The 26,896-nt window shown below is 35.8% G+C and overlaps 1 protein-coding gene across 4 annotated transcripts in view; it reads right to left on the reverse strand.

Annotated features, from left to right (window-relative positions):
• Window positions 1-26,896, reverse strand: part of ERBB4 (erb-b2 receptor tyrosine kinase 4) — a 966,639-nt gene that overhangs the window by 228,545 nt on the left and 711,198 nt on the right. For all 4 annotated transcript variants that reach the window (XM_080671023.1, XM_080671024.1, XM_080671022.1 and 1 more), the window contains exons 9-14: window positions 26,502-26,628; window positions 21,567-21,640; window positions 20,553-20,643; window positions 18,525-18,724; window positions 10,309-10,441; window positions 4,890-4,983 (exon numbers count right to left, since the gene is read on the reverse strand). In XM_080671023.1, coding sequence (XP_080527149.1) covers window positions 4,890-4,983; window positions 10,309-10,441; window positions 18,525-18,724; window positions 20,553-20,643; window positions 21,567-21,640; window positions 26,502-26,628 — 719 coding nt within the window. The remainder of the gene's footprint in view (window positions 1-4,889; window positions 4,984-10,308; window positions 10,442-18,524; window positions 18,725-20,552; window positions 20,644-21,566; window positions 21,641-26,501; window positions 26,629-26,896) is intronic.

Below are 26,896 nucleotides of genomic sequence, written 5' to 3' on the forward strand. Positions count from 1 at the left end.
ACTTCTAATGATTTTACAAAAATCTAATTTGCATTTGGTGCTGGAGGAAACCTGCAAGAAATAAAGTAATATATCCTCTCATCATTTTGAGAATATTTTGATTAAAAATGCTATTTTCTTAAAACAGGCCCATGTGTTCACGTTCAGCTCTTTGAAATAATGATATCATTTGCTTGAAATCCACTTTTAGGTGTTCTTTTTGAATAGCATATTGTCTTAGGATTCCTCTTCGCTGTGACCACCTCCCTGGAACTTCTTTCCCCTACCCATTTCTCCACAAAATCTGTCTATATCCATAGGACTCAACAATTAGGACAGATCACACTGAACATCATTTGGAGAAATAAGATACTGTAAGTAAAGAGGGAGAAAATTCATTTTATTAGGGTTATAATTACTGACAGTGTGAATTTGGGAGCCAAGAGCAAGCAGACTATACAGAGCTATGTGTTATGTAAGGGAGTGCGGGAATCAGTCCATTCACGAGAGTTATTTCATGTAAATGTTAACCCAAAAGCAGTAAGGCCTTGAAAACTGGTAACATAGGCATGCAGAAATCAAGAAATATGAAATTTTAAAATTTAAAGAGAGAGGCTGCTGATGAAGAATAGTAGTGCCAAGAAGTCAAAAGTGATCTGGAAGACTTTTCAGGAAATCATGACTGTTGAGGTTTAATCAAACACCTGTCTATATCTCTATTTTGATGTGAGACTTAGAACTTTGAAAAAAATAAATTATCCTATGATACCTAATCCCTATTCAACCTGAAGAGTTTGCTATTGGAAACTTCTTATTTCCTTCCAGAAAAGAATACTTCACATGCTTCCAATTTTAACACTTGCTCATGGGTACTTAGGCACGTAATGCCTTCTATTATACATAATCATTTACTGTGCAAGTATGCTCAGTGGCATGACTTATTGTACAAGACAAGATACATGCTGATGTCTGCTTGCAGAACACAAGAATATAACTTACTATGAGTAAATTAGGCAGCTACAAGTGGCAACTAGAAATTATTTTTCTATAAAATTGTAATGCAAAATAATGTCCAGGTAAATAAGAAGATATAAAAATTATGAAGCTAAAATTAAATTCACATTTAAACTTTAAGTACACTATAATAAAATAAATTGTTTTTGTTTGCTTATTTTTTTTCCAAGTATCTTAACTATTTCATTGTGTTATCATTATATAAAACTTGATATCCTAAGCTGAAATAACTAAAAAATGTCATGGCAAATCTCAAAAGAAATGAAATGTACTGTCTCTCCACCTCATTTCAATAATAAAGAGATATATGTGTGTCTAATGCTTATTCTTTTATTATTATACTAGAGGCCCAGTGCACAGTGGGATCAGGCCTAAATGGGCAGTCGGACATCCCTCTCACAATCCAGGACTGCTGGCTCCCAACTGCTCACCTGCTGCCTTCCTGATTGCCCCTAACCGCTTCTGCCTGCCAGCCTGATCACCCCCTAACCACTCCTCTGACAGCCTGATTGATGCCTAACTGCTCCCCTGCCAGCCTGTTTGCCCCTAACTGCCCTCCCCTGCAGGCCTGGTCACCCCTAACTGCCCTCCCCTGCAGGCCTGGTCACCCCTAACTGCCCTCCCCTGCAGGCCTGGTCACCCCTAACTTCCCTCCCTTGCAGGCCTAGTACCCCCCAACTGCTCTCCCCTGCAGGCCTGGGTCCCTCCCAACTGCCCTCCCCTGCTGGCCTGATCACCCACAACTGCCTGCCCTTGCAGGCCTGGTCCCTCCCAACTGCCCTCCCCTGCTGGCCATCTTGTGGTGGCCATCTGGTATCCACATAGGGGCAGCCATCTTTGACCACATGGGGGCAGCCATTTTGTGTGTTGGAGTGATGGTCAATCTGCATATTACTCTTTTATTAGATAGGATAGAGGCCTGGTGCACGGGTGGGGGCCAGCTGGTTTGCCCTGAAGGGTGTGCCGGATCAGGGTGGGGGTTCCCTTGGTGTGTGGGGCAGCCTGGGTGAGGGACCTGTGGTGGTTTGCAGGCTGGCCACGCCCCCCAGCGACCCAATCGGAGGCCCTGGGATCTGGGATTTATTTACCTTCTATAATAGAAACTTTGTAGCCAAGGCAAGCCAGGGCTGCAGAAGCTTGGCTTCCTTCATTGCTAGGGGCAACCCAAGCCTCCTGCTCTCTCCAGCTCTGTGGCTGCCACCATTTTTGTTAGGATATATTTATCTTCTATAATTGAAACTTTGTAGCCTTGAGTGGAGGCCTGGGCTGGTCAGGGTGTGCGGAAAGCATGGCTTCCTCCATTGCCAGGAAAACCCAAGCCTCCTGCTCACTCCATGGTCGCAGCCATCTTGGTTGTGTTCATTTGCATACTCGCTCCTGATTGGCTGGTGAGCGTGACTTGTGGGTGTAGGGGAGTGATGGTTAATTTGCATTACTCTTTTATTAGATAGGATTCCCAAAGCTTTTAAGAACCTAGGTTCAGTGAATAAACTAATAAATGCAATAATAGAAAACATAGGTGAAGGCAATATTCTTCCTTATCTCTGATTTTAAGCTACCCTTGGACTCAATAAATTAGACAGACAACTATTAGATAGACCACATTCTGATGGAAACAATGCATTTTTTTCTCAGTGACAATGTTTTTCCCAAGTAGCAATTGTAAGAGACAAAACTGCTTTTCACCAGTAACCAATTCTCTTCCACTTCCAATTACATGGAATCTTGAAATTCTCTTCTCACCAGAGGTGAGGCATATCTTGCTTTGGACAATGAAATTAAATAGCAGGCATTTATAGAACTGTCAATGCTAAACTGTTCAATCTTCTCTTTTCCTGCTTCTGTGATGCAGGGACACCATGTAATAAAATAAACTAATAAACTAATTATTTATTAGAATAATTTATGCCATAGGAGCCAGCATGAGGAATATAAAGAACATGGATTTCTCTAGCAGTCTGACATGGTCAGAGGAGATGGCAAATTCTTGATTATGCTAAATATACATTTCCAAAGTGTCAGTCTCTCTAAAAGAGATTTTATTATTCTATGACTTATGGTCAAGAAGGTGTCTAAATATGTTAGTTTTAAAAGAGGTTTTATATCAATATCTCTTTAATAATCCATTATGAAACTTTATTTCCCTATGTTGTTTCATGACATTCTTTACAAAATCTCTATTTCTCATGCTGTGGGTAAATTGTATTTTCCATTACTCTCCTTAGAGGCAAAAGAAAATGGCTGCATATGCCCTTTACATACATACTTGGAGATCATTAAGTATTAAACTGTCTTTTAGACTGGTTCTTCAGGCTAAATCACACCACTTCTTTTTCTCGGAGGTCTGATTTTCCAAATTTTCCACATCCTTCTTTAGATGAAGTTCCAGTACAGCTCACTGGGGCATAGTGGAAGTTTGGAGGGCTCAATGATTTTTTTTTCTATGTTAATTAAGTGCTGAATGATCACTGTGGCAGAAAAATTAAAAATATTTAATTTTAAAATAAATTCTTACGGAGAAATGTTGAGGCCTTGGCTACACCCAAATGTTGGTTCCTAAGTCATCTACTGAGAGATGACTCAATACATGAATGAACTGGAAATTTGTCTAAAAAAGGGTGAATATGACACTTTGAAATGACAAACACATACCAATTTCATTATTAAGAAAAAGCCTGAATGATGGTACTCAAAGGGAAGACTGAAAAATAATGATCATTTTCTCTGTAAGGCTAACTTCAAACTCTATAAATGTCAACTTATCCATGAAGACCTTCCTGATCCCACACCCTCTACCACACCCTCTCTTAAAATTTCCATAGCTCAGTTTTCCTCTTTGCCATAGTACTTATCACACTGCTCAAGACTTTAGTTTGTATTTGCCTTCCTCCTTCTTTAAATGGACCTTTATAACTACTATGTTAACAATGACATAATAGTTAAATAATTAAACACAGAATGTTATAGTTTACCTCAAAACAACACCAACTTTCACATTTTCATATCTTTGCATATTTCTGCATTTCAGATTCTTATTCAAAGCATAGCTCAAACATCACTTCTCTATGGCCTGCTTTGATGGCCTACTTTCCATCCCAAAGACAGATTTAGTTTCTCCCTCAACTATGTTCCTGTAACAATCCTATATAATAAAAAGCCTAATATGCTAAGTGTCCAGTCTACTGGTTAGCTGTTCAACCAATCAAAGCATAATATGCTAATGATATGCTAAGGCCACTCAACTGCTCACTATGATGTGCACTGACCACCGGGGGGCAGACACTCCAACTGGTAGGTTAGTTTGCTGTGGGGTCTGGCCAATTGGGACTGAGTGAGATGGGCCAGACACACCCTGGAGCCCTCCCGCGGTCCCTCCCCAGCAGGCTAACCTCCCCTGTCCCTCCCCAGCTCTGATTGTGCATTGGTGGGGTCCCTTGGCCTGGCCTGTGCCCTCTCGCAATCCAGGACCCCTCAGGGGATGCTGGAGAGCCAGTTTCAGCCCAATCCCGCAGGCCTGGCTGAGGGATCCCACTGGTGCACAAATTTGTGCACCAGGCCTCTAGTTTATACATATTTTAGTTTATCAATTATTTTGCTTCAAGTTAATTATTTGTTCATCTCTGTTTTCTTTTCAACACTGTGCAATCTTCAGGGTCAAATCCATATCTCCTTTTTAAATACATAATCTGGGACTTAAATATTTAAGAAATTAAATTTTTACATATTTTACCTCCATTACCAAACTTAAAAGTCTCTTGAGGGTGAAATATCAAACATGATCCCCCATTACATCCTATAAATACCTATAGAATGAATGGATAAGCAATACAGCAATGACAAACACTCATACATGAAACTCAATAAGGCAACACAAGCACAGATGTCCTCAGGCTTACCGGTCCATGGCACGTGAGGATGCCATCTTCCATCTTCTCACACTGGGGGTCACACTCCACACAGATGGAGCTGTTCGCAAACTCCCGAAATTCTCTGTGAAAACATCAGCTGCATGAGGTGGTGTAAGCAAACAAGCTGTCAACTTAACAAATGAAGTAACATCTGCTAAAAGTCCTATTGGCAGAGTAAATTCTAGAGTTTGTTTCTCTCGGTGCCAGGAGCATCAGAATCATTTCCCTGTACATTAAGGAGTAAGTTCTCCATTAGGAGAGAAGATAAACTGCAGCCAGATGGCTCTTCCTGCCCTCCACTGGGTTCAACTATAGACTCATTCAGGAAACCTCTCACTTGTGAGAGATACTGTAGCCCTCTCAAAAAAAAAAAAAAAAAAAAAGTATAACTCTTCTGATGACACAGCAGAACCGTTTTAACTTTCGAAGTAAGGCTATCTCTATAAAATTTTACTCTTGGTGGAAGCTTTGTTTTTTTAAACTCTGAAAGGACGATTGTATTTTTCTTGTTGCTAAGTTGCATAAATGTTCTCCATCCTTGTCCTTCAAATCCCAAGACTCTTTCATTTATTTTTGGTGAAACTTCAAAAAATGCTTTGATTTCTTTTCTTCTTTTAAAATATCTGCCTTAGAGAATTAGAGAAAAGATCTTTTTATGGTAGATTTTATTTTCTCAGATTATTGATCTAATAACATTTTTTCAGTTTAAATTCCTTTTGAAGTAATTCTATATGGCATACAATAAAAAATAGTTTAATGGTAACATTCTAAACTTTCTAATTAAAATCTGGAATGATGATCATACCTCCTCACACCATTACATATTGTGACTATTTGAATATTAAATGTTATCCATATAAGTTTGATAATCCATAGCTACTCTAAAATTTTCATTTTAATAATTGGTTGTCAGTCATGTCCAACATGTTTAAACGATTCCATTCCTACTACTGTGTGAGTGGGTGTGGTACTGGGCAAAGGTAACTTAAGATGTCATTAACAAAACTTGAGCCCTAGCCAGTTTGGCTCAGTGGATAGAGTGTCGGCCTGCGGACTCAAGGGTCCCAAGTTCGATTGCGGTCAAGGGCATGTACCTTGGTTGTGGGCACATCCCCAGTAGGGGGTGTGCAGGAGGCAGCTGATTGATGTTTCTCTCTCAATGATGTTTCTAACTCTCTCTCTCCCTCTCCTCTCTGTAAAAAAATCAATAAAATATATATTAAAAAAAACTTGACTAAATATTTATAGCTACTGTATTGTTTTGTGCCTTTGTACTATGAGCTACCATTCCAACCTAATAGCATTGCAAATATAGCAATTATGGATTAATTAGGTGATAAATTCAAATTTAATTTTCCCGTGAGTGAAATATTTCCTTTTTTTTTTTCATAGTAAACTATCTCATTTGGTTACTGTAAAGCCTTAAAAAATGACAGAATTCCAAAGCATGGGCTCTATTTCCTATTGGATAGATTAAGACAACAACTACTCCAAGGCAAAATAATTACATTTGGTTTTCAAAATGAATAGCATAAATCGATGGTTTAGTTATGTGTAAATGCGAATATTTAATTACATGGATTTAACATTTTCAAAGTGCTAGTTTGCTATGGATTAAGTGTTTTATGATTTTTCTTATGTTTAAAATTGCAATGAATCAAAACAGATTTTTTTCTTGCATGTTTCATCAATATGAGTGATATAAAATACTTAACTAGGAAATCTGCAGAATATAAAGGGGACAATGGCCTCCTATTGGGAGGAGTACCTAAATTGTAAAGAGAATCAGAAACATTATTTATTTAATGATAGTGCATGACCGTTACAACAAAGCTTGTGTCATCAGCAAATTATTTATTTTGCAAACAGGTTTCTGGTGTGACTAAAGGGTTATGGTACTAAATGAAGGTCATAATTTTTGTGATACTAGAACATAGGTCATGATTATCTCTCTCTTCTCTAAAATCTCCTTTCTGGCACACAGAGTTGACGTAAAGTGAATATATGATTAAAAATTACTACAGCCCTAGCCAGTTTGACTCAGTGGATAGAGTGTCAGCCTGAGGACCAAAGGGTTGCGGGTTCGATTCTGGTCAAGGGCATGTACCTCGGTTGCAGGCTCCTCTTGGCCTGAGCCCTGGTCAGGAGTGATGTGTTTCTCTCACATTGCTATTTCTGTCTTTCTTTCTCTCTCCCACTCTCTCTGAATCCAATGGAAAAATATCCTTGGGTGTGGATTTAAAAAAAAAAAAATTACTAGAGACAATCTAGCTGCCTTTTCTTCTATGGACTACATTTCCATTTGTAGGGCTCCTGGCTTTCTTCCTTTCTGTTCTCAGAACAGATACTTCTTACAGTTTCTATGACTCCTGCTCTATATTGTTACTGCCTCCATCAGTGTTCTTTTTCTTCCTGGTCCACCTTGCCAGAGATTCCCTTTCACTGGAATCCGACCTAAGAAATCAGTCTACTGAGCATGTGCACTGCATCCAGAGTGATTCATTCCTTGTTTTTGATGCTCTACATTTTTCAGTTTGTTGTGTGTCTGCTACCTTAGCCAATCCTATGATCAATAAAAAATACTTTGAAGTCACACCCTTCTCAAATTTAAATCCCAGGATCCAGGCTAATATTTCTAGGAGTTAAATCCCTCAACTTCTCAAAGCTTCCATTTTTAAGTATCCTCTGTAAAAGGGAAAAAAATGTTTCAATGAGAAGTTGTGATTATTAATGTAAAAATGCCTACAAAGAGCTTAGACAGGCACTCTTTTTGATGTTTCTACGTTCTTAAAGTTTCAGAAGTGTTTAATCACAGTGCCAGATAAGAAAAATGTAAGATTCCATTGCAATTAGCTTTCTCTTTCATTTTAAAAGCTTGTGCATTGTAGTTAAGGGTTGCCAAAATATAGTGACTCAAATGATTTGAATTTTGAGTGTTAATAGCCAGAAATTGGCTGATTTTCTTTTAACCTTTTTCAAAAGTCCTCTATTTAGGATTTCTTCTCTTATGATAATAAATCTCTTTTATAAATATTAATAAGATTTTGGTAAATGTCATACTGTATTTGTATTTATTTTTAGCAGTTTCTAAGGTGACTTTTCTACCTAACCATTTGATCAGCTCCTATTAATAGACACAGAAAGAAAATAATGAGTTTTAATGGTCAGAACGCTAATAAAATTTTATTATCTAGTTCTCATTTAATAATCACAACTATTTTATGAAGTTGGCACCGTTACTATTCCCACTGCCATATAAGAAAATAGAGTTTACAATGATTAGGTTATTTGTCCAAGGTTGGACATTCCAACTAGAAAGTGATGGTTAGCTTTGAATTCATTTTTCCTCAAATGCTGTTTTAACTATGAGGCAATGTTGGGAGAAATTATCCACTCCCACAAAACTGGAGATGGGGAAATATATCCTTGCTTGGGCAGACAAGAATTACATCCGATTCTTGTAAGATATTGTTATTTATTTTTCAAATTAACCCTGTGAGTATGATTTTCTAGGGCCCTATTACTTTTTCAAAGTACATAAAAAGTTTTATATTTCTTTAATACATTTCATTTAATAACATGGAAAATGGTAAGTTTTCAAAAACAATCTGGTAATCACTGTTTACTTAGGAAACTGGTAATTTTCCTTTACTTAGTTTTCATTGTTTTGCACAATTGAGAGAGAGGGTAATGTATACATCCACATATTTATCAATTTCATACTTCCGATAAGTTTAAAATGAAATATTTTTTTAAAAAGCTATGGCATCTGAAAAGGAAAGAGAATGAACATGATGCTCTGGGTTGTAGTAATGGCTTCGGCCCCCTACAGTGTTATGACCTTGGCCAGTACTAATTCTACCAGTTCTCAGTGATTATAAGATGCTGCTGTAAAAAACATGAATCCCAGAATTCATTACTTCTTTAGAACTGCACATATATATTCAATAAACTTTTACTGTAACATTCACTTAATGGAATTAAAGTCTATTAGTTTCATTTTAGGGGTATTGATTGCCACCCACAAACAAGCATATTTTAATCTAAGCTACTTTATGTACAGAAAATATATTACTTTCATAAAAATAAACAACCATGAATACATTTCACTGAGACAAACAGCACATAATTTGTTATTCATTATCAAATTTATGAGCTGATTGTACCTTGCAAAAATAAGCTGAAATTTTCCTGAAAAACTATTAAATTTTAATTTAAAAATTTTATACTTAATTTTCTAATTTGAATCCTTTTCCTCTAAATTGCATGGACAGAATTGAATTTGGTCATCTTTCAAAGAAGAGACATATCATTATTACTATGATTCAAAATAGTAGACTTGGGAGGGGTTTAGGGTAGAGGGGACCAATGGGGGAAAAAAGGGAAATCTCCGTAATACCTCCAACAATAAGATAAATTAAAAAATATATATTACTATGATTCAGACATTTTAATTTTTCTTTTATAAAATACAAAATTATAATGTTATCTGAGATCATGAAAACAGTTGCTAAAAATTGGACAATTCATGAGGCAGAAGAAGAAATGAAATAAAGAAATTCAAAACTTCAATTTTACAAAACTGTTGAAAGTACTCACTGTGAGCAATATAAAAAAATTTGACTCAGGGACATTACTAAAAAATGTGTTATCACACTAATGAAGGACAACTATGATGCATGAAATGGCATGTTATGATAAAGTGATTTTATGAGCATGTGAGATCTCATGCAGCAAGGTATATACTAGGTTTTATTATAGTAATAGAAGAAATGTGAAAATTTTAGTAATAGAAGAAATGTAAATTTTATTTAAATTATTGCTTAGGTTATCTTTAGAAAGTGGCAGAACACTTAGAAAAACCTATCCAACTAGAAATTATGAAGGTAGTTTTTCTATAAGGCTAAGCAGTTTTCAGAGACATAGAAATGTGTGTCATTCCTAAAATAAAATAAAATAGACATGCAACCTAATTGGACAACATAAATAAAAGTTATGTATAATTAAAGGTGAACATTAGTAGAAAGTATGAGAAAAAAGACTATTGGGACATATAAAAGGAAAGAGTTCTTGTAACAATCCTTTTTATAAGGAGAGTAGAAATATATTTTTCAATTTTACTTAAAATAAATTTCAATAATTTGTTAATAATTATCTATTTTGTTACATGTTTTAAAATGTGAATAATAGTCAATATATATTTGGACTTGATATTTCCAATAATATTATTTCCTCTTTAAATGATTCTTCTATAAGTTGTCTACTTTATGCAACTAAAGCTCTCCTTAGTAAAAATCTTGGCCTGTATACCCATACTAAAATTTTACAATAGTCTTATCATTTTTAAATCTGAATCAACCAGTACCTCAAAAGTCAAGAGGTAAAGGTGACATGTAAGATGCCTTACCCATCGTAGAGGTTACAAGAGTCTATGCAGGTCCTGCCCCTGCTGAAGCGACGGCAGGACAGGCACTGGTCTGGTCCGGGTCCCCAACAGCCATTGCTTGAGCACAGATGGTTACACACCATTCCTTCAGCAGCTGAAAAACACACCAAAATCAAGAGGAAATAAACAGAAGCTTGTGTCACAACTTACAATCCTATATAATAAAGAGGTAATATGCAAATTGACCCTCATGCCCTCACACAAGATGACCGCCCCCATGTGGTCAAAGATGGCTGCCACAAGATGGCTGGCAGGGGAGAGTAGTTGTGGGCGATCAGGCCAGCAGGGGGGGGGGGGGGAAGTTAGGGGTGGCCAGGCTGGCAGCGGAGGGCAGTTGGGGGTGACAGGGCCTGAAGGGGAGGGAGGGCAGTTGAGGGGGACCAGGCCTGCAGGGGCGGGCAGTTGGGGGTAACCAGGCCTGTAGGGGAGGGAGGAAAGTTGGGGGTGACCGGGCCTGTAGGGGAGGGAGGGAAGTTGGGGGCGACCAGGCCTGCAGGGGAGGATAGTTAGGGGTTGCCGAGCCAGCAGGGGAGGTCAGTTGGGGGCAATCAGGCCAGCAGGAAAGGGTAGTTGGGGGCAATCGGGCCGGCAGGGGAGCAGTTAGGCATTGATCAGGCTGGCAGGGGAGTGGTTATGGGGTGATCAGGCTGGCAGGCAGGCAAGCGGTTGGGAGCCAGCAGTCCCAGATTGTGAGAGGGACATCCCCCATGGGGTCCATGGGGTCCCAGATTGGAGAGGGTGCAGGCTGGGCTGAGGGACACCCCCCCCCCCAGTGCATGAATTTTGTGCACTGGGCCTCTAGTTTTAATATAAATCTTTCAAAGTAAAGCTATTTCTGTAGGAGTTTGTTTGAAAGAGATCTATGGCAGACCACTTTGGTGGCCTCTCTAGTCACCATTATTCACACTATCCCCAACTTTTTCCATATTGCAGAGCTCAGTCACTGTGGTTGTGTAGCGACATTGCGTTTTTAATAAAAATGAACAAATGCCAATTGTTTATAGCCTAACTGTAGGGAGAAGGTGTGATAGAAATTGACCTTCCAGTTAAGGTAAGGGAAAAAAACCACATCTTTCTCAAGCCAACCCTTTTTTCCACAATTACACCAAACTTTTGGCTTCAATTCCATAGGACAGCATCATTAAGATAACAAATGATACTTGTTATAAAACAAAAATAATATTAAAGGAGCAAATGAGCACAGCTGGTGTGGCTCAGTGGTTGAGAGTTGACCCATGAACAAGGAGGTTGCAGTTCGATTCCCGGTTAGGGTACATGCCTGGATTTCAGGTTCTACCCCCAGTAGGGGCGTGCAGGAGGTAGCAATCAATGATTCTCTCAACATAAATATTTGTCTCTCTCCCTCTCCCTTCTTCTCTGAAATCAATAAAAATATATATATATTTTAAAAAGAGCAAATGAAAGAAAAAAGAATATATGAAAGATAAGGGGAGAAAGGAATAGAAATAAGATACAAGTTTAAAGGTGTCTGCTGTAGTCTCAGTGTTTGGATTTGGATTTCCCAAATGATTAAAGATGTTGAGACTCTTTTAATGTGCTTATTCCATATCCATATGTCTTGTTTGGTGAAGTGTCAACAGCCTTATGTCCATTTTGTATTGGAATGGTTGTTTTCTTACTATGGATATTGAGAGTTTGTTATTAAATTCTGTAAGTATTTTCTCCCAAGTCCTAGCCTTGACTTTTCCTGCTTTAATATTGTCTTTTTAAAAGAACTTTTAACTTTGGTAAATCCAATTTATCAATTTGTTCTTTTGTGAATTGTGCTCTGGGTATCATATCTAAGAAGTCTTTGTCTAACCGAAAGTAACAAAGATTTGCTCTGATGTTTTCTTTTAGAAGCTTTTAGGAGTTGTGGTGTTACATTTATGTATACATCCATTTTGAGTCAGTTTGTGTGTATGGTATTGTATTAGTCAGGGTTCTAAGAGAAACAGAACATGATTCTAAAATACTGAATCAGCTTTGTATCCCTGGAATAAACCCCGTTTGATTATGCTGTATATTAGTTTTACATACTGTTGAGTGCTATTTGCTACTACTTTGTTAAGGATTTTTGCTTCCATATTTTTGAGAGCTATAATGGTTCATACTTTAAATTTTTTCATGGGTGTGGGGCACTTTTTGTTGATATATGTGTGCTAATCTTCAACTCTATCATGCAAAGTAGGAATGCTTATTCATTTGACAAATGGGCAGAGGTTCGGAGAGGCTAAACTGCTCAAGGCCACAGGTGTCAGATTAGGGGTTCAAACCCAGTCCTGCCTGGGCTCTTTACTGCCCAGGGGGGATGAAAGCCCCAGCTCCCTTCTCTGCCTTCTCTGACACCACCTTGTGGGGGTTGGGGCATTTTTGTACAGCCTGGTGAAGGTGGAAAGCCTGCACTCCTATTCTTTTGATGCACAGGTGAAGTTGGGGCTACAGATTTTTTCTGTGACGTTTGGCTGGGGCTGAACAGTTATTGTCTAAAAGGTTTTTGTCTTGCTCCTCTGCACCTTTCCAGGCCCTTTGGAAGAGAAAACAGACTTTTGTTGGGGGCTTTTTTGGTCTGCACCTGTTTATGTCTCTGAGTTGCCAGTTTCTACACCTCCAAATCTGGGATATACGAGATAAAGATAAAATCTAGGGAACTCACATCTGTGTGCTTCTTGGATTTCGGGGTGCCAAACCTGTCTTCCTTCTTCTCTCTTCCTTCCAAAAATGTTTATGTTTCTTTTATATATATAATACTCATTGTTCTTAGTTGTACTCAGCAAAAGGACTAGAGAAAAGTGTATCTACTTCATCTTCCCAGGAGCAGAAATGTAGTATATCTCTTTAAGTGACTGCAGTCTATCTTGAAGTTATATTTTCCTACTTCATGCAAACACTAAGGACCTGAAAATAGGATACTTCCATTTCTCCATTCCTAACCTTTGAGCTATTGTCATACAATTTACTTTTCCATATGCTATTCACTGCACACTCACAATTTTAAACATTAGGTTGTCTTTGGACATGATTTAAATAATAAGATAATCTATAATAATAAAAGCCTACATGACCATCGCAACCGAATGGATGACCGAACAGGCTGTGTGGGGCAACTAGGCCAGCAGAGGGGTTAGTAAGGGATGACCAAGTGACTGAGCAGCAGGCTATGTAGGGTGACCAGGCCCGCATGGGGCCAGTAAGGGGCAACCAGGCCGGCAGCAGGGGGGCAGTTAGGGGTGATCAGGCAGGCAGGCAGGTGAGCAGTTAGGAGCCAGTGGTCCTGGATTGTGAGAGGGATGTCTGACTGCCAGTTTAGGCCCAATCCTAACAGTCAGACATCCCCTGAGGGGTCCCAGATTGGAGAGGGTGCAGGCTAGGCTGAGGGGACCCCTCCCCCATGCACAAATTTAGTGCACCGAACCTCTAGCTTTATATATTTATCCATGGAGTGCTCTTAATCCCATGTATAGAATCATATATTCATCTGGCATTGTTTCCTCCTGACTACAACCTTCCTTTACTATTTCTAGGAGTGTGGTTTTCCCCCCTGTGCTGCTCTCTTCTGTCTGGCACTGTCTGCAGACTTGACCCTCTTTGGGCTATCAGCTCCGCCTCCTCAACTCAAGGAGTCTTTGGGATTCTACCTGGGTCTCTCCAGACTGTACTATGGCTCAAAAATTCTCTCAAGGTAGTTAGCCAGAGCAATCACAAGGCTCGCCTCATTTGTTTCCTCTCTCTGCTTCATTATCTGATAGCTACTCCCTTGCAAACTGTCATTTCATATATTTTGTCCATATTTTGGTTGTTTCATGAGGAACTGTAAATATAACCCCTTTTATTCTATTTTGTAGAAGTAGAATCTGATATTTATTTCTAAAAATCCAAAGTAAGATGACTTGCTGTTTCTTGCTCCTTGTGTATAAACACAATTTTTATATAGAATTTCTCCAAAATGCCCATAGCTTCTAAACATCCATAAACTTTATTGAAAATTATAGTTCCTTCTACTCTATTTTAACTTATTTAATTTTTAACATTATTATAAATAACATAAAGGTGAATTTAAAAAATAACCTGAAAGAACAGAGATCAAATAAAGTGTTTTCCTGTGTACATAGGATTGTCCCTCTTCTCAAATAGATTTTCACTTTTTAGGTAACTCATCAGTTTTGCAGACCAAAGCGGCACTCTCCATTTTTAAAGATTTATTAAATTGAAATAACATATATTATAACTATTTTTCTCTTCTTATGTGGAGACATTTCTTTTCAAAAGTTGAATGATTTGTTGTTCTACTTGGGAAATTCTGACAGTTTATCTCCTATATTGATTTTAAACTAATTGAAAGAATTCTTTCCTTCTGACTCATTCAGTTCTCTCACCGTGCAAAAGAAATGTCAGTAGAAATGGAATCTTAATATAGGTCTCATATCACTGATTCCCTAGGAGTATAAGTGACTTCCCACTGATTTATGAAGATGTAAGAAGTAAGAAAGTTCAATCAAGCTGATGGAATATAAATGTTTAAGAACAAAATCTATATAATAGCTTAAGAGTTAAAAAGGAGCAAAGATAAATTATATTAATGGATATAAAGCTATAATACCCATTTTTATAAACAGTCAGCCATTTTAAGGTGTTTTTTTTATGAACTATTTCATAGTCTGAAACATATGTGAATTTAAATATAATTCTCATATATCCTTGCTTATGGAATAAACATGATCATCAGAGGGACCCTTGAAGAGGGAAAACAAAAACACACCATAAATTACATTGCAAATGCATCTTGTGAAGACAAATAGAGTATATTCAAAATCATGTTGCTCAGTGTTATGAATCTCTGGCTCTTCGTATTAATCACCTTCATATTGGTATAGAAGATATAATCAATGCCTCAAATTCTTAGTTTCCCTACTTGTCTAAGGCCAAAAAATATATTTTAAGATTCTGCCTTCAGGCTGTTGATAAAGGTATCAGTACCTCTTTGTTACTGCCCATTTCCTGATAATCCATCAACTCCCTGATCTACTTATTTCTACATATTATTTTTTGGGGGAAAATGGACAAATGACTATTTTTGAAAGGAGGTAGGATAGTATAATATTGGGTTTTAGAATCTGCAAATAGTTAACTTAATGTGAAGCCTGGTTATTTTTCATGTTCTTCTTTGAATTTATCTATATTTTATAACACTTTTGGTAATAAACAAATATTCCTTTTATAATAAGAACAATAATATAGAGACTTATTACAAAACAAAATCGCTTTTTTTTTTTTTTTTTTTTTTTGTAGTTTGAAAACCTCTCACTCTTGTCCTTTCACCCTCTCTCTCCCTAAGCTGGTAGGACTCTATAACAAGTGGAACTGTTTTGTCATATGGTAGTATTTTTTAAATTTTTTGAGGATCCTCCATACTGTTTTCCATAGTGGCTGTACCAAATTACACCCCTTTTCCCCACATCTCACCAGCACTTTTCTCTTCTCTTTTGAAAACAGCCATTCTAACAGGTGTGAAATGATATCTCACTGTGGTTTCAATTTGAATTTCCCTGGTGATTGGTGATGTTGAGCACATTTTCATACATTTGTTAATCATTTGTATGTCTTCTTTGGAGAAATGTTCATTCAAATCCTCTGCCCATATTTATTCAGATTTGTTTTGTTGTTGTTGTTTTTGTTATTGAGTTGTATGAGTTCTTTATATCGTTTGGATATTAACACCTTATCAAATACATAATTTGCAAATATTTTATCCCATTCTGTAGGTTCCCTATTCACTTTGTTGATTGCTTCTTTTGCTTTGAAAAATGTTTTAGTTTTATATAGTTCCACTTGTTTATTTTTGCTTTGTTGTTTCTGCTTTTGGTATTGTGTCCATAAAATCATTGCCAAAACCAATATCAAGAGGCTTATCTCCTATGTTTTATTTTAGGAGTATTATGGTTTATGTCTTACATTTAAGTCCTTAATCCATTTTGAGTTAATTTTTCCAGCTTTCAGAGGCCACTTTGGCATTCCTCTGCTTGTAAATTCATCATTCCAACCTCCGTTTCCATGGTCACATCACCTTCACCTCTGTTAAAATCAAATCTCCCTTTTTCTCCTTCCTATAAGGTCACATGTGATTACATTTAGGGCCCACCCAGATCATCCAGATTCATCTTCCCATCTTAAAATACACAGCTTGATTACATATGCAAAGTCCCTTTTGCCATATAAAGTAGCATTCACAGATTCTGAGGATTAGGATGTGGGCGTCCTTGGGGTGGGGATTATAAAACTCTATTGCAATAAGCTCTTTATGTAGGGAAGGTTAGACATATATAAGTGGGAATGACTTATGGGTCTTTGGAAAATGTTAGAATAAGTTAAAGCCATAAAATTTAGGAAAAGGTAGGAGTGAAGAATAAGACATACCCATTCACCATACTGAATAGGTGAAACATATGTTACTGAAAGTTTGTTCACTCTTAACTGTTCGAGGTACTATATCTCTGACTTGAGTGGGACCTGGGGAGAAAATGCTGGTAGAGGGATATATGACAGGCAGCTGTGACAGCAGTGATAAAATATTGAAAAGTCCTTGCATATTCTTAGAACAATGAGCACATTATAAAGTACTTCTCAGAAGGCACATTAACTTAAAAAAAGTAAAATAAGTTCATAAGTGTGTTGTTGAAGTTCTGAAGTAAATAAAATATAATAGTAAAATATATATTGTACTATAATTAGTCAATGTGTAAATAAGCATTAAATATCCCCTTTATTGTCTTGAGTGTGTTAGATTAGTAAAAGGATAAAACAGAACACTATTGATAAAATGCTTTTTTGGTCCATTCTTTCTCTTTGTCTCCCAAAACTGTTATTAAATATTCAGTGTTAAGTCGCCCAACTGAAAATTTCCTACAATAGGGCCTTTTTGAGAGAACAAATCCTCAAAAGATGAAATGAGTTACCAGGACAACATGTTTTTAAAATATATTTCTGACTACAGAATAAAAGGGAGAATATTGGGGGGTATTATAAAGTACAATAGAGTTTCTAAAAGGATTTTCCTCAGAATTATCTGGTATCAAAAATGCAGAACCCTGGGTCCTTGCGATCTATGTTAGTTTTCACTGTTATACCACTGTCTGTATTAGTTTATCAGGTCTGGTATAACAAAATGCCACAAAATGATAGCTTAAAATGACAGAAATTCATTTTATCACAGTTCTGTATTTCAAAATCAAGGTGTTGGCTGGCTGGATCTTTCCTGTGGGCTCTCTCCTAGCTTCTGGTGGTTGCTGGCAATCCTTGGTTTTCCTGACTTATGGCTGCGTAACTCCATTCTCTGACCCTGTCTTCATTGGTTGTCTTTCCTTTACGTGTGTATGTCCTTACATTGTGTTCTCTTCTGTGTGCCTGTCTGTCTCTGTATCTCTTCTCCTATTCTCACAAGTTATAGTGGATTAAGGGCCCATTCTAATCTAGTATAAACTCATCTATGTTTTAATTACATTTACAAAGAATCTCTCTCTACATAAGATCACATTCATGGTGTCAGGAGTTAAAACTTCAACACACACACACACACACATATATATATTTTTAATCCTCACCCAAGGATATTTTTCCATTGAATTTTAGAGAGAGTGGAAGTGAGAGGGAAAGACAGAAAGAACTATCGATGTGAGAGAAACACATTGATTGGTTGCCTCCTGCATGAGCTCTGGGAGGAGCCTGCAATGGATGTACATGCCCTTGACCAGAATCTAACCTGGAACCTCAGGCTGACACTCTATCCACTGAGCCAAACTGGCTAGGGCTCAACACATGTGTGTGTGTGTGTGTGTGTGTGTGTGTGTGTGTGTGTGTGTGTGTGTGTGTTGGGGGTTGGCAACACAATACTATCTAAAAAACAATCATTGAAAATTGGAAACCAGACTTAAAAGTTTTTGCTTTAAAATATCTCAAAAACTGACCTACAGGCAAGTTATTAAAATGTTGCCCTTTGTAATAAAAACTGAAGCCTGCAGTAATCCTGGCTATTATTGTTGAGAGGCCCTTCATTCTTTTAGAGTTTCCAGATTACAAATGGAAGGGAGGCCATTTCTAAATTTGTAACTGCTTATTAACCTTTTGATAGGAACACTGGCTGGGCTAAAACTTCTGTTTTAATGTCTGAGTAATGTACTTACTACAGTTTTCAGCCTTCCTATTGTCCCGAATCACTATTCTTTGGTTGATGGTGCTGAAGAGCGTCGTCCAGTTGATGGTGTGATAGTAGCACAGGTTGCTGTTGTCAGTAATATAGATGTTTCCTGCACTGATTTCCTTCAGAGACTGGAACTGCAGGGAAGTGATGCCTTGTTGTTTGAGGATAAGCAAGGAGAGGCCACTAAGAAAGGGGAGAGGGAATATGAAACAATAATAAATATTTTTTGGCCAGGACATTCATTTCTGAAGTAAAATACCAGATGTCACATCTTACTCCAAAAGAAGATTAACAGACCACAGAGAGAGGTTGAGTCAATAAATCTGAGCTCAGAATATTAATCTTCACATGCTATATACTGGAGGTTTTAAAAGTAATACCCAAAAGAAACATGTTCACTTTTAGAAGTATGAATATTAATGTCTTTGTGTACTTATTTACCACTGACGTATCTACTCACTGACTTCACTCCTTCCCTCACATCTCCAGTTCCTCAAGGATGAAATCCTATGTTAAGACTAAATAATTAAATAAATGTATGTGGAATGACTTGCATATACCCTAAGTAAGATAGTAATTATATTCTATTTAATAGATGCAGAATGCTTTCCAAGGATAAATATTGCAGAGAATGTCTTTGATATTAGGCTTTAATTTATTTAGGAACAAAAGAATAATTGTAATAGCTGAGGAATGTATAAGCAATGGTAGGAGATATAAAAATCTACAGAGATGAATGAAATTAAACTTCAATTTTACAAAATACTCAGAAGGCTTGGACAACTGGGGAAAGAATCTCTAAATGTTAAGTAACAACTACACCATAGAAACAATCATTTCAAGGAAATTGTTTTTATTTCAAAATAGTCCACATTTTGTAATTAAGTTCCTTTTGCATTCTCTCAAGAATAACTGTGTTTCCCACATTTCAACTAATGGACATGATTTTACATTTTGGAGATCTAAACTGTCCCCTTTTATTTTACTTCTAAATCTAAAAATAGTTTGCTGACATATATATCAGCAAAATATGCATGTGTATGTGTGTATTCAACTGAGCTGTAATTCATTTTCTCAAATCCTGGCTCCCATTATAAATACTTTGATTTGTAGATTATAATATGAGTATAATGATGCCTTGATATATTTATAATATTTTATTCAGTAGATAGTAAAATTCGTTGCATATAACACTTGACTAAGTTGTATCTCTAAACTATCCTTTTATATTAATACTTTCCCATTTACCTTTTAAAACCTCTTATAGATATATCTGTTTTAATAGCAAAATTCAATGAATTTTCTGTGAAATACCATCATATAATATTTGACGACAATATTGATTTCAGGAAGCATTTAGATTTAAGCAATAAACATTAAAATATCCTTATGTACATCAGTTTTTAACTCTTCATAAACAAGATTTTCATAAAGATAAAAATCTGAAATAAAATAAAAGCAGTGGCTTAATAAATATTAACTCTACTTTTATTATATGAATAAAACTATTGACATCGGAACAGCATCCTTTTGAACCCTGATCGTTCTGTTTATTACAACTAGCACTGCACACAGGGAGGTGGACTAATTCCTGAAACATCAGCTCTATGATGCTTGGTTCAAATGAAAGCACCAGAGGCAAAACAAGAACTTCCAGTATGGCTCTTGTATCCCCTATGTCTGAGCCATTTCTAAGCCATCCAACTCTCTCTTTTAATTATAATAAAATATTACAAAAAGAGGGCTTAATTTTATGCTTCATATCATGAATTCCATAACTGCAAAACATTACTATTACTTTAATGATATGTGGTCGGAAAATACAGCTGTGTAGTCTGTATACTTTAAGCACAACTGGGGTATTTTTTGTTGAGCATACATTGGAATTAAAAGAAGAAACCCAATATTTATAGAATCAGTAAATTCATGAGGCTAATAGTTTTGATATAGTATACACATGATGCTACTCTTGAAATCTGAGAGACCTGCATCTTTGAACATATAAACCTACCTGTAGAGTACTCTTCCACCAATGGTCACCAGGTTAGAAAAAACACTGAAGTCAGTCATGTTTGGGGGCCATGACTGTATGTTCAAGAAACCTATAAAAGAAGAGGACAGCAGAAAAATTCATTACATCATTGTCTGAGCAATAGTGTTTAACACTGATTATTCTTGAAATATGATGAAAACGTGTTGAAAGATAAGAAAAGGGAAGTGAATATTCCTACTTTTGAACCATTCTGTCTCATATTTCTTCTTCCAAAATGGAGTGTCTTAGCCAAAGTTTCATGGATCCAACACTCCAAAGAATATCAAAGGAGGGGGATAAAGAGGGAGAAATGGGGGACATCTGTAATACTGTCAATAAATATAATGATAATAATAACAATGAGCACCAAAAATCCCTATACATATGGAATCATATAATTGTAAATGTTAAATTACATAAATCTTAATTTAATGTATTCTTCTAAAAGCAAAAATATTTAGTCTAATTAGATAAAGAGAAAAATTCAATTTTAATTTCTCTGAAATCCTTTACCACTATATCTATATACTTACTAGTAGACCTCAGGTGCCCATCTTGCATTTAAGACATAGACATATATATACTTACCCCTCCTCATTTGACTTTATACTCTTTAATAACAAATCATGTTTAATTCACGTCTATAAACCCATATCATCTAGTGTAACAGCACTAAATGTATTACATGTTCCATAAACATGTGCTAAATGAATGATATGCATTACCCACACTAAATAGTACTTCTTATGAAAGGTAAAAAACAGACAAACATGCTTTCAAAGATCAATTGACACTTGCAAAACAGTAACATCAAAATTTCAAGGATATTTTACTATTTAAATTCCATGGGCTTTCAAAATGTGCACACATGCTAAGGAGTAGATTTGAATTTACTTTGAAATTGAGTTTCTGGTTCCAATATTATGTAATATTTTAAAGAAAATGTTAAAATTCACATGGTTAATAACACAACAATTGTACTTGAAAAATTACCTGTTATCTCTCGAACTGTCCGAAATACATTCAGTTTCTCTGGGTCTATAGCTTCAATCGCATTGTAAGGGTCCCTAGAAAACCCAGGAGAGAAGCAGTCAGATTCAAAATTAAATAAAGGAATAAAAATATAAAAATGTGACATTATTTTATTTAAGTTGAATGGTCATTATCAAGAGGAAGGTTAACAATGTCTGTCCAAATTTTCCTGTCTTGGATATGGAGTAAAATTTAAATTTGCTTTGAGAACCATTTTGATGACAGAGAATCTGAGTTCATCAAAGGCAAGTCTAGATTTAGAGAAATGATTCAGTTTGATTATACTGAAGAAACCTCCAAATATAGCAAGTCCATTTATTAACCATGCTTTATATTTTGCTTTAAATGTTTATTCTTAACTGAGAAAATAAAACCTGCAAATAAATTATGTTATAGTAAGGACATTGCCTTCCAGGCTCCTCAGAGCACTCAAAATTGTGAATAACACTTGTAATTTCTTAAGAAGCATAAAAACAAACACATGAAGTCACCATTTTTGCTGTATCTCCACATTTATCTATTAGTGATTTTTCATAATATTTATAACATTATATAAAAGTTACTCTTCATATGAATTATTTAGAGCAATTCTGTTCCTAACTGGTATTTATATTCATTTTTATAACAGACCTATTTGCTTCCATCTATATAAATCATACTAATATTTAAACACACAATTTATAACAAATTTAATAACATTCAAAAGGTGTTATAAATTTGAAGATCTAATGCATACATATATTTTTGTTAAAAAAGTTTTTGATATATATATATATATATATATACAGAGTGAGATGCTCTGTCTTTTCAAAAAATGAACATAAATATCTTTTAAAATTAAATGTTTAATAGGGTTTTTTTTCAGAGGTTTTCATCTTAAGAACATTTTTTTAGGTATAATATACTGATCACATAAAATAATTGCACACTTGAATATTAAGCAAAACATAAAGATAATAATACCAAACATTTCTCAGTAATTCAAGGAAAATATTCAATGTTTAAGGAATACATAGTATTTTTTTAAATGTTTGATTACTTTAAAATTATTCTGTGCTATCCTGAGCAAGTAGAGACCCAATATTAATATGTACTCTTCAGAGAAAAACTGAATTCTCTTCATTGGCCACTTCTCCAAGAGAGATCAAACCTTCTAAGGACAATGAACGTAGACTTTTTTAGAAGCATACTCACTGGTAGTAATAAATTGAGTTTTATTCTTGCTGTGAACATCTGCCAATTTTTTGCACCTTATACATACATACAATCTTTATTTGTTTTTTTACATTGCTTCTTTTTATTTTTAATTAAATATATTGGTGTGACATTGGTTAATAAAATTATATAGGTGCAAATGTACAATTTTATGTTATATCACCTGTATATTGCACTGTGTTGCTCACCACCCAAAGTCAAATCTTCTTCTGTCACCATATATTTGACCCCCTTTACCTTTTACTACTCCCACCACCTCTCTTCTCTCTGGTAACCACCTACTGTTGTCTGTGTCTAAGTTAATACATCTGTTGTTTTACCAATCTTTAGGAACCTTCTTTAGTGTCCAGGGAATAAACATTAGGATACAGTGGTCCACTGGATGTAAGTTTAACAGGGTTATCAATCCAGGTGTTCCATAGTCCCCTGACAAATTGCATATGGCCTGTTTGGGGAGAATCTGAGTGTGAATATACTGGCATTTATTTATCTTAGAGCCTCTTATAGACTCTATTAGTTCCAGCAACCATGATATATGGAACTACCTTTAGTGTAGCTCTCTCCACGTGATTCATTGGCATATTCTTCTACATTGTGAATATCCCATATTGTCACAGTGAAAAAAAAAGCTTGATTAAATGACTGTTTCAAACTAAGAAGTGCGGTCCATTTACTGTACAACTAGTTTAACATGGAGAGTTATGGAGAGCTTGGAGAAACACTACAAATGAGTTTCCCTATAATTCACACATAAACAATGAATATTTTCCTCAGTGTGACATGAAGAGCCCTCAAAGGCTTCAAGACTAAATTAAATGTCCTGGCAAACTTGCTCTATTTATAACTGAAGATGCATAGAATGAATGACTATGCTTTGTGTGAAAAGAAAGCAAAAAAATTAAGCTCACTATGTGGTAAAATTCTTGTGGTTATCCTATTTTATGGGCAAAGACTTTTGTATGCAGAAGAAATGTCAGCACCACAGTAGCAGAATGAACTTTCAACATTTGATTTTTGATGAAAAGCAGTGTCTAGAAAAGCTCTGGTCATACAATAAAATATTCTGAATTTATTGAGAAACACTCAAAACCCAGGGCAAGTACACAATAATGGGGTCACTTCAGTCCTATATTGAGTACGTGTCCAGCTTGTGGGGGATTAAGTGAATTCTGGACTGTTCACATGAGGCCCAATGGACCACAGAAATTTCATATATTTAATTTTAGAGATCTGGGACTCTCATAAAATAAGTTGACAGAATCCCACTTACCAACTTCAGAGTACCTGTAGGGAGTTTCATTCTACAGGTACTTGAAATCCATAGAACTATAAAATTGAGAAATTTACTAGCTAAATTCAGAACTGTGAGTAAGAACATTACATCCACTCTGTCACTGTTGTTGGTGATCCAATGTAAAGCTCAGGATACAGACAGAGCAACATATTTTCACAATTGCATCACAATATATTTCTTCATTCAACCTATTATCACATGTCCATTGTCCTTCATCGGTGCAGTGTGTCATCTGAATACTTTGTCAGTGTCTCATTGTGACACAGCATGGACATGTTGATCTGGTGAGCATTTTGTTGCTTCAAGCACATGTGCATAAACCATGTCAAACATGACAAGATTAAAGTGGGATCATCCCCATGGATAACCCTAAACACTGAGTTTGGCCTGTGGTTCCCATTCTAAATAAGGACACAAGAGTACCTAGTCTATTTCTGGCAATGGCACTATTGTTCTGGAAACTAAACATTTTCTCTTATTTCTTCTCTAAATAGATCCAGAGACATAGAAGCATGGAACAGAGTGTCTAATCTCAGAGAAAAGGTAGAGGTGGGTGGGTGGGAAACGATTAACCAAAGAATGTATATGCATATATGCATAACCCATGGACACAGACAATAGAGTGGTGAAGGCCAGGGATGGGGGGGTGGGTGTGGCCTAGAAGGGGTCAATGGGGAAGAAAAGGGATTATCTGTAATACTTTCAACAATAAATATAAATTTAAAAAATAAATTACAACTGAAAAATTAAAATCACTTTATAAAATTATATATATATATATATATATATATATATATATATGGAAGCTTTCTTATCTATGACTTTTAATTCAGAATTGAAAAGGAAGTATTAAAATGCTGAATATATAAGAGATGGATATTGGACTGATTGAGATGAAAACCACTTGTGTCATGCAATTAATGTGTCTATTTTCCACATTGATGGACTTCATGCCAATTCATTTATTATATCCAGGTGAAATCAGGCACTATGAATCAAGTGGCTTATGTCTTATTTCTCAGAAGATACTGTTAACATGATACGATCTGTCATTCCTGGTGATATTTGGTATTCAGTATAGTTAAAATATGAATATGTTGTCTTACTAAGTGTCACATATGCATTGAATTATATGGAAGCATCTAAATATCAACACAGGTCTTCTACCCAAAGGCGAGGGAGGCATTGATAACAATGAAAAATGCATACAAAGAGCCAGTGGGGACTATAGTGAATTCGACTGAATGTGTCCCATCTAAAACAGCTAGTACTGCCTCGCTTGAAGCGATTGTTGCTATGTAAAAATGTGGGCTAAGAAGAGCCAAGTGCGTACATTTTTAAAAAAAACTTAGAAATCTTGACATTTAAAGAAAATACTTCATGGGCCAATATATCATACCTGGGGTAGAAAGTATATACATATTATTAGAGTATCTGGCATAGACCCATATTCAAAGTTACATTCTAAAGTAAAGAAATGCTTATGTAATAAGACCAAGAGTAATTTATTTAAATAGAAAAAACAAACTACTCTGTTCTATTTCTCTTGCTGTTTCTATTAGGCCATATTTATTCTAAATGTGTTAAATTATGTTCCTTCTAGAAATGATGTGATACATGTTTAGAGTAAGATTTTGAACTGAAATATTTTTTATCCATAGCCTGTAGCACTAATATTTAGGGGTTAGGTAGTAATGTAGACAAATAGGTAAAATATAAAGTAAGAATATTGACATTTTTATTGCAATTGAAAGACTACAAACTGGGTTGTTTTCCTAGTTAAAACCAGCAGGTGGTTCTGTAATGAAGGAGCCCAGAAAATGTTACGATCTTTACTGCTAAAATGAAATTCATTTTATAGATCTCTTAGAGCAGTACTAACTTTCCAGTCTTAGAAAAAAGAAAAATACACGTAAGGACAAAGAGATGTTCTGAAAGCTCAGGACAATTTTAATTTCCTCATTTGCTTTTTGTGAGATACTTTTTTAAAAAAGAAATATTAACTTATATTGCTTTAAACTAATTTTTTTAGAAATTTGAATGAAATTCCCCACTTCACCCATTGATATTGTTTTCCTAATCATATCTAAAGATATGCCAAGCTTGCTGAAATCTAAGCATTTAATGAGAATGTTCTGCAAATACATTTTAGCTTGTATATAAATTTATATTTTTAAATCCAACCAGTCATTAATCTCATAATCTGATGCATCCCAAACTTTGGTTTACTATCACTGCTGGTGACGCCTGGCATCCGATTTTGTTGGAGAAGAGCATTAACACGGGTAGAATTCTTCTGGTCAAAAGATCAAACAGACAAAGCAAAAGACTGTTTTAAGCTTTGTCTACACTTATACAATGATTTTCTGCAAACGTTTAATACTAACCCATGAATACCAGTGACAAGGAAGATCAAATTCCCATTGATTTTGGTGCAGTTTATGAATTTGTCGACGTTGCTGGAATCCACGGTCTGCGCTGACATCAGTGATCCCGTGCCAATGCCATCACAAGCTGGAGAAACAAGAGTCACAGTCGGGAAATTGAGAAACTCTTTCCAGTCAATAAATCATTGCATTTTCATGAAAAAAATAACAGTATGTTTTCATTATAAAATAAAAATATTTATCATAAGAAATACATTGCTTTCTAACAAATAAAATAATAATCCATTCATGCAACATTTACTACTTGGCCTGCTTATAAATATTATCCCAATTTTATGGTCTAGTGACCATGACTGATAAGAATTATATTTTATATCAAGACCCTGTATATATGC

Source organism: Plecotus auritus (genome assembly GCF_963455305.1).
Source record: "Plecotus auritus genome assembly, chromosome: 5".
Lineage (NCBI taxonomy): Eukaryota > Metazoa > Chordata > Mammalia > Chiroptera > Vespertilionidae > Plecotus > Plecotus auritus.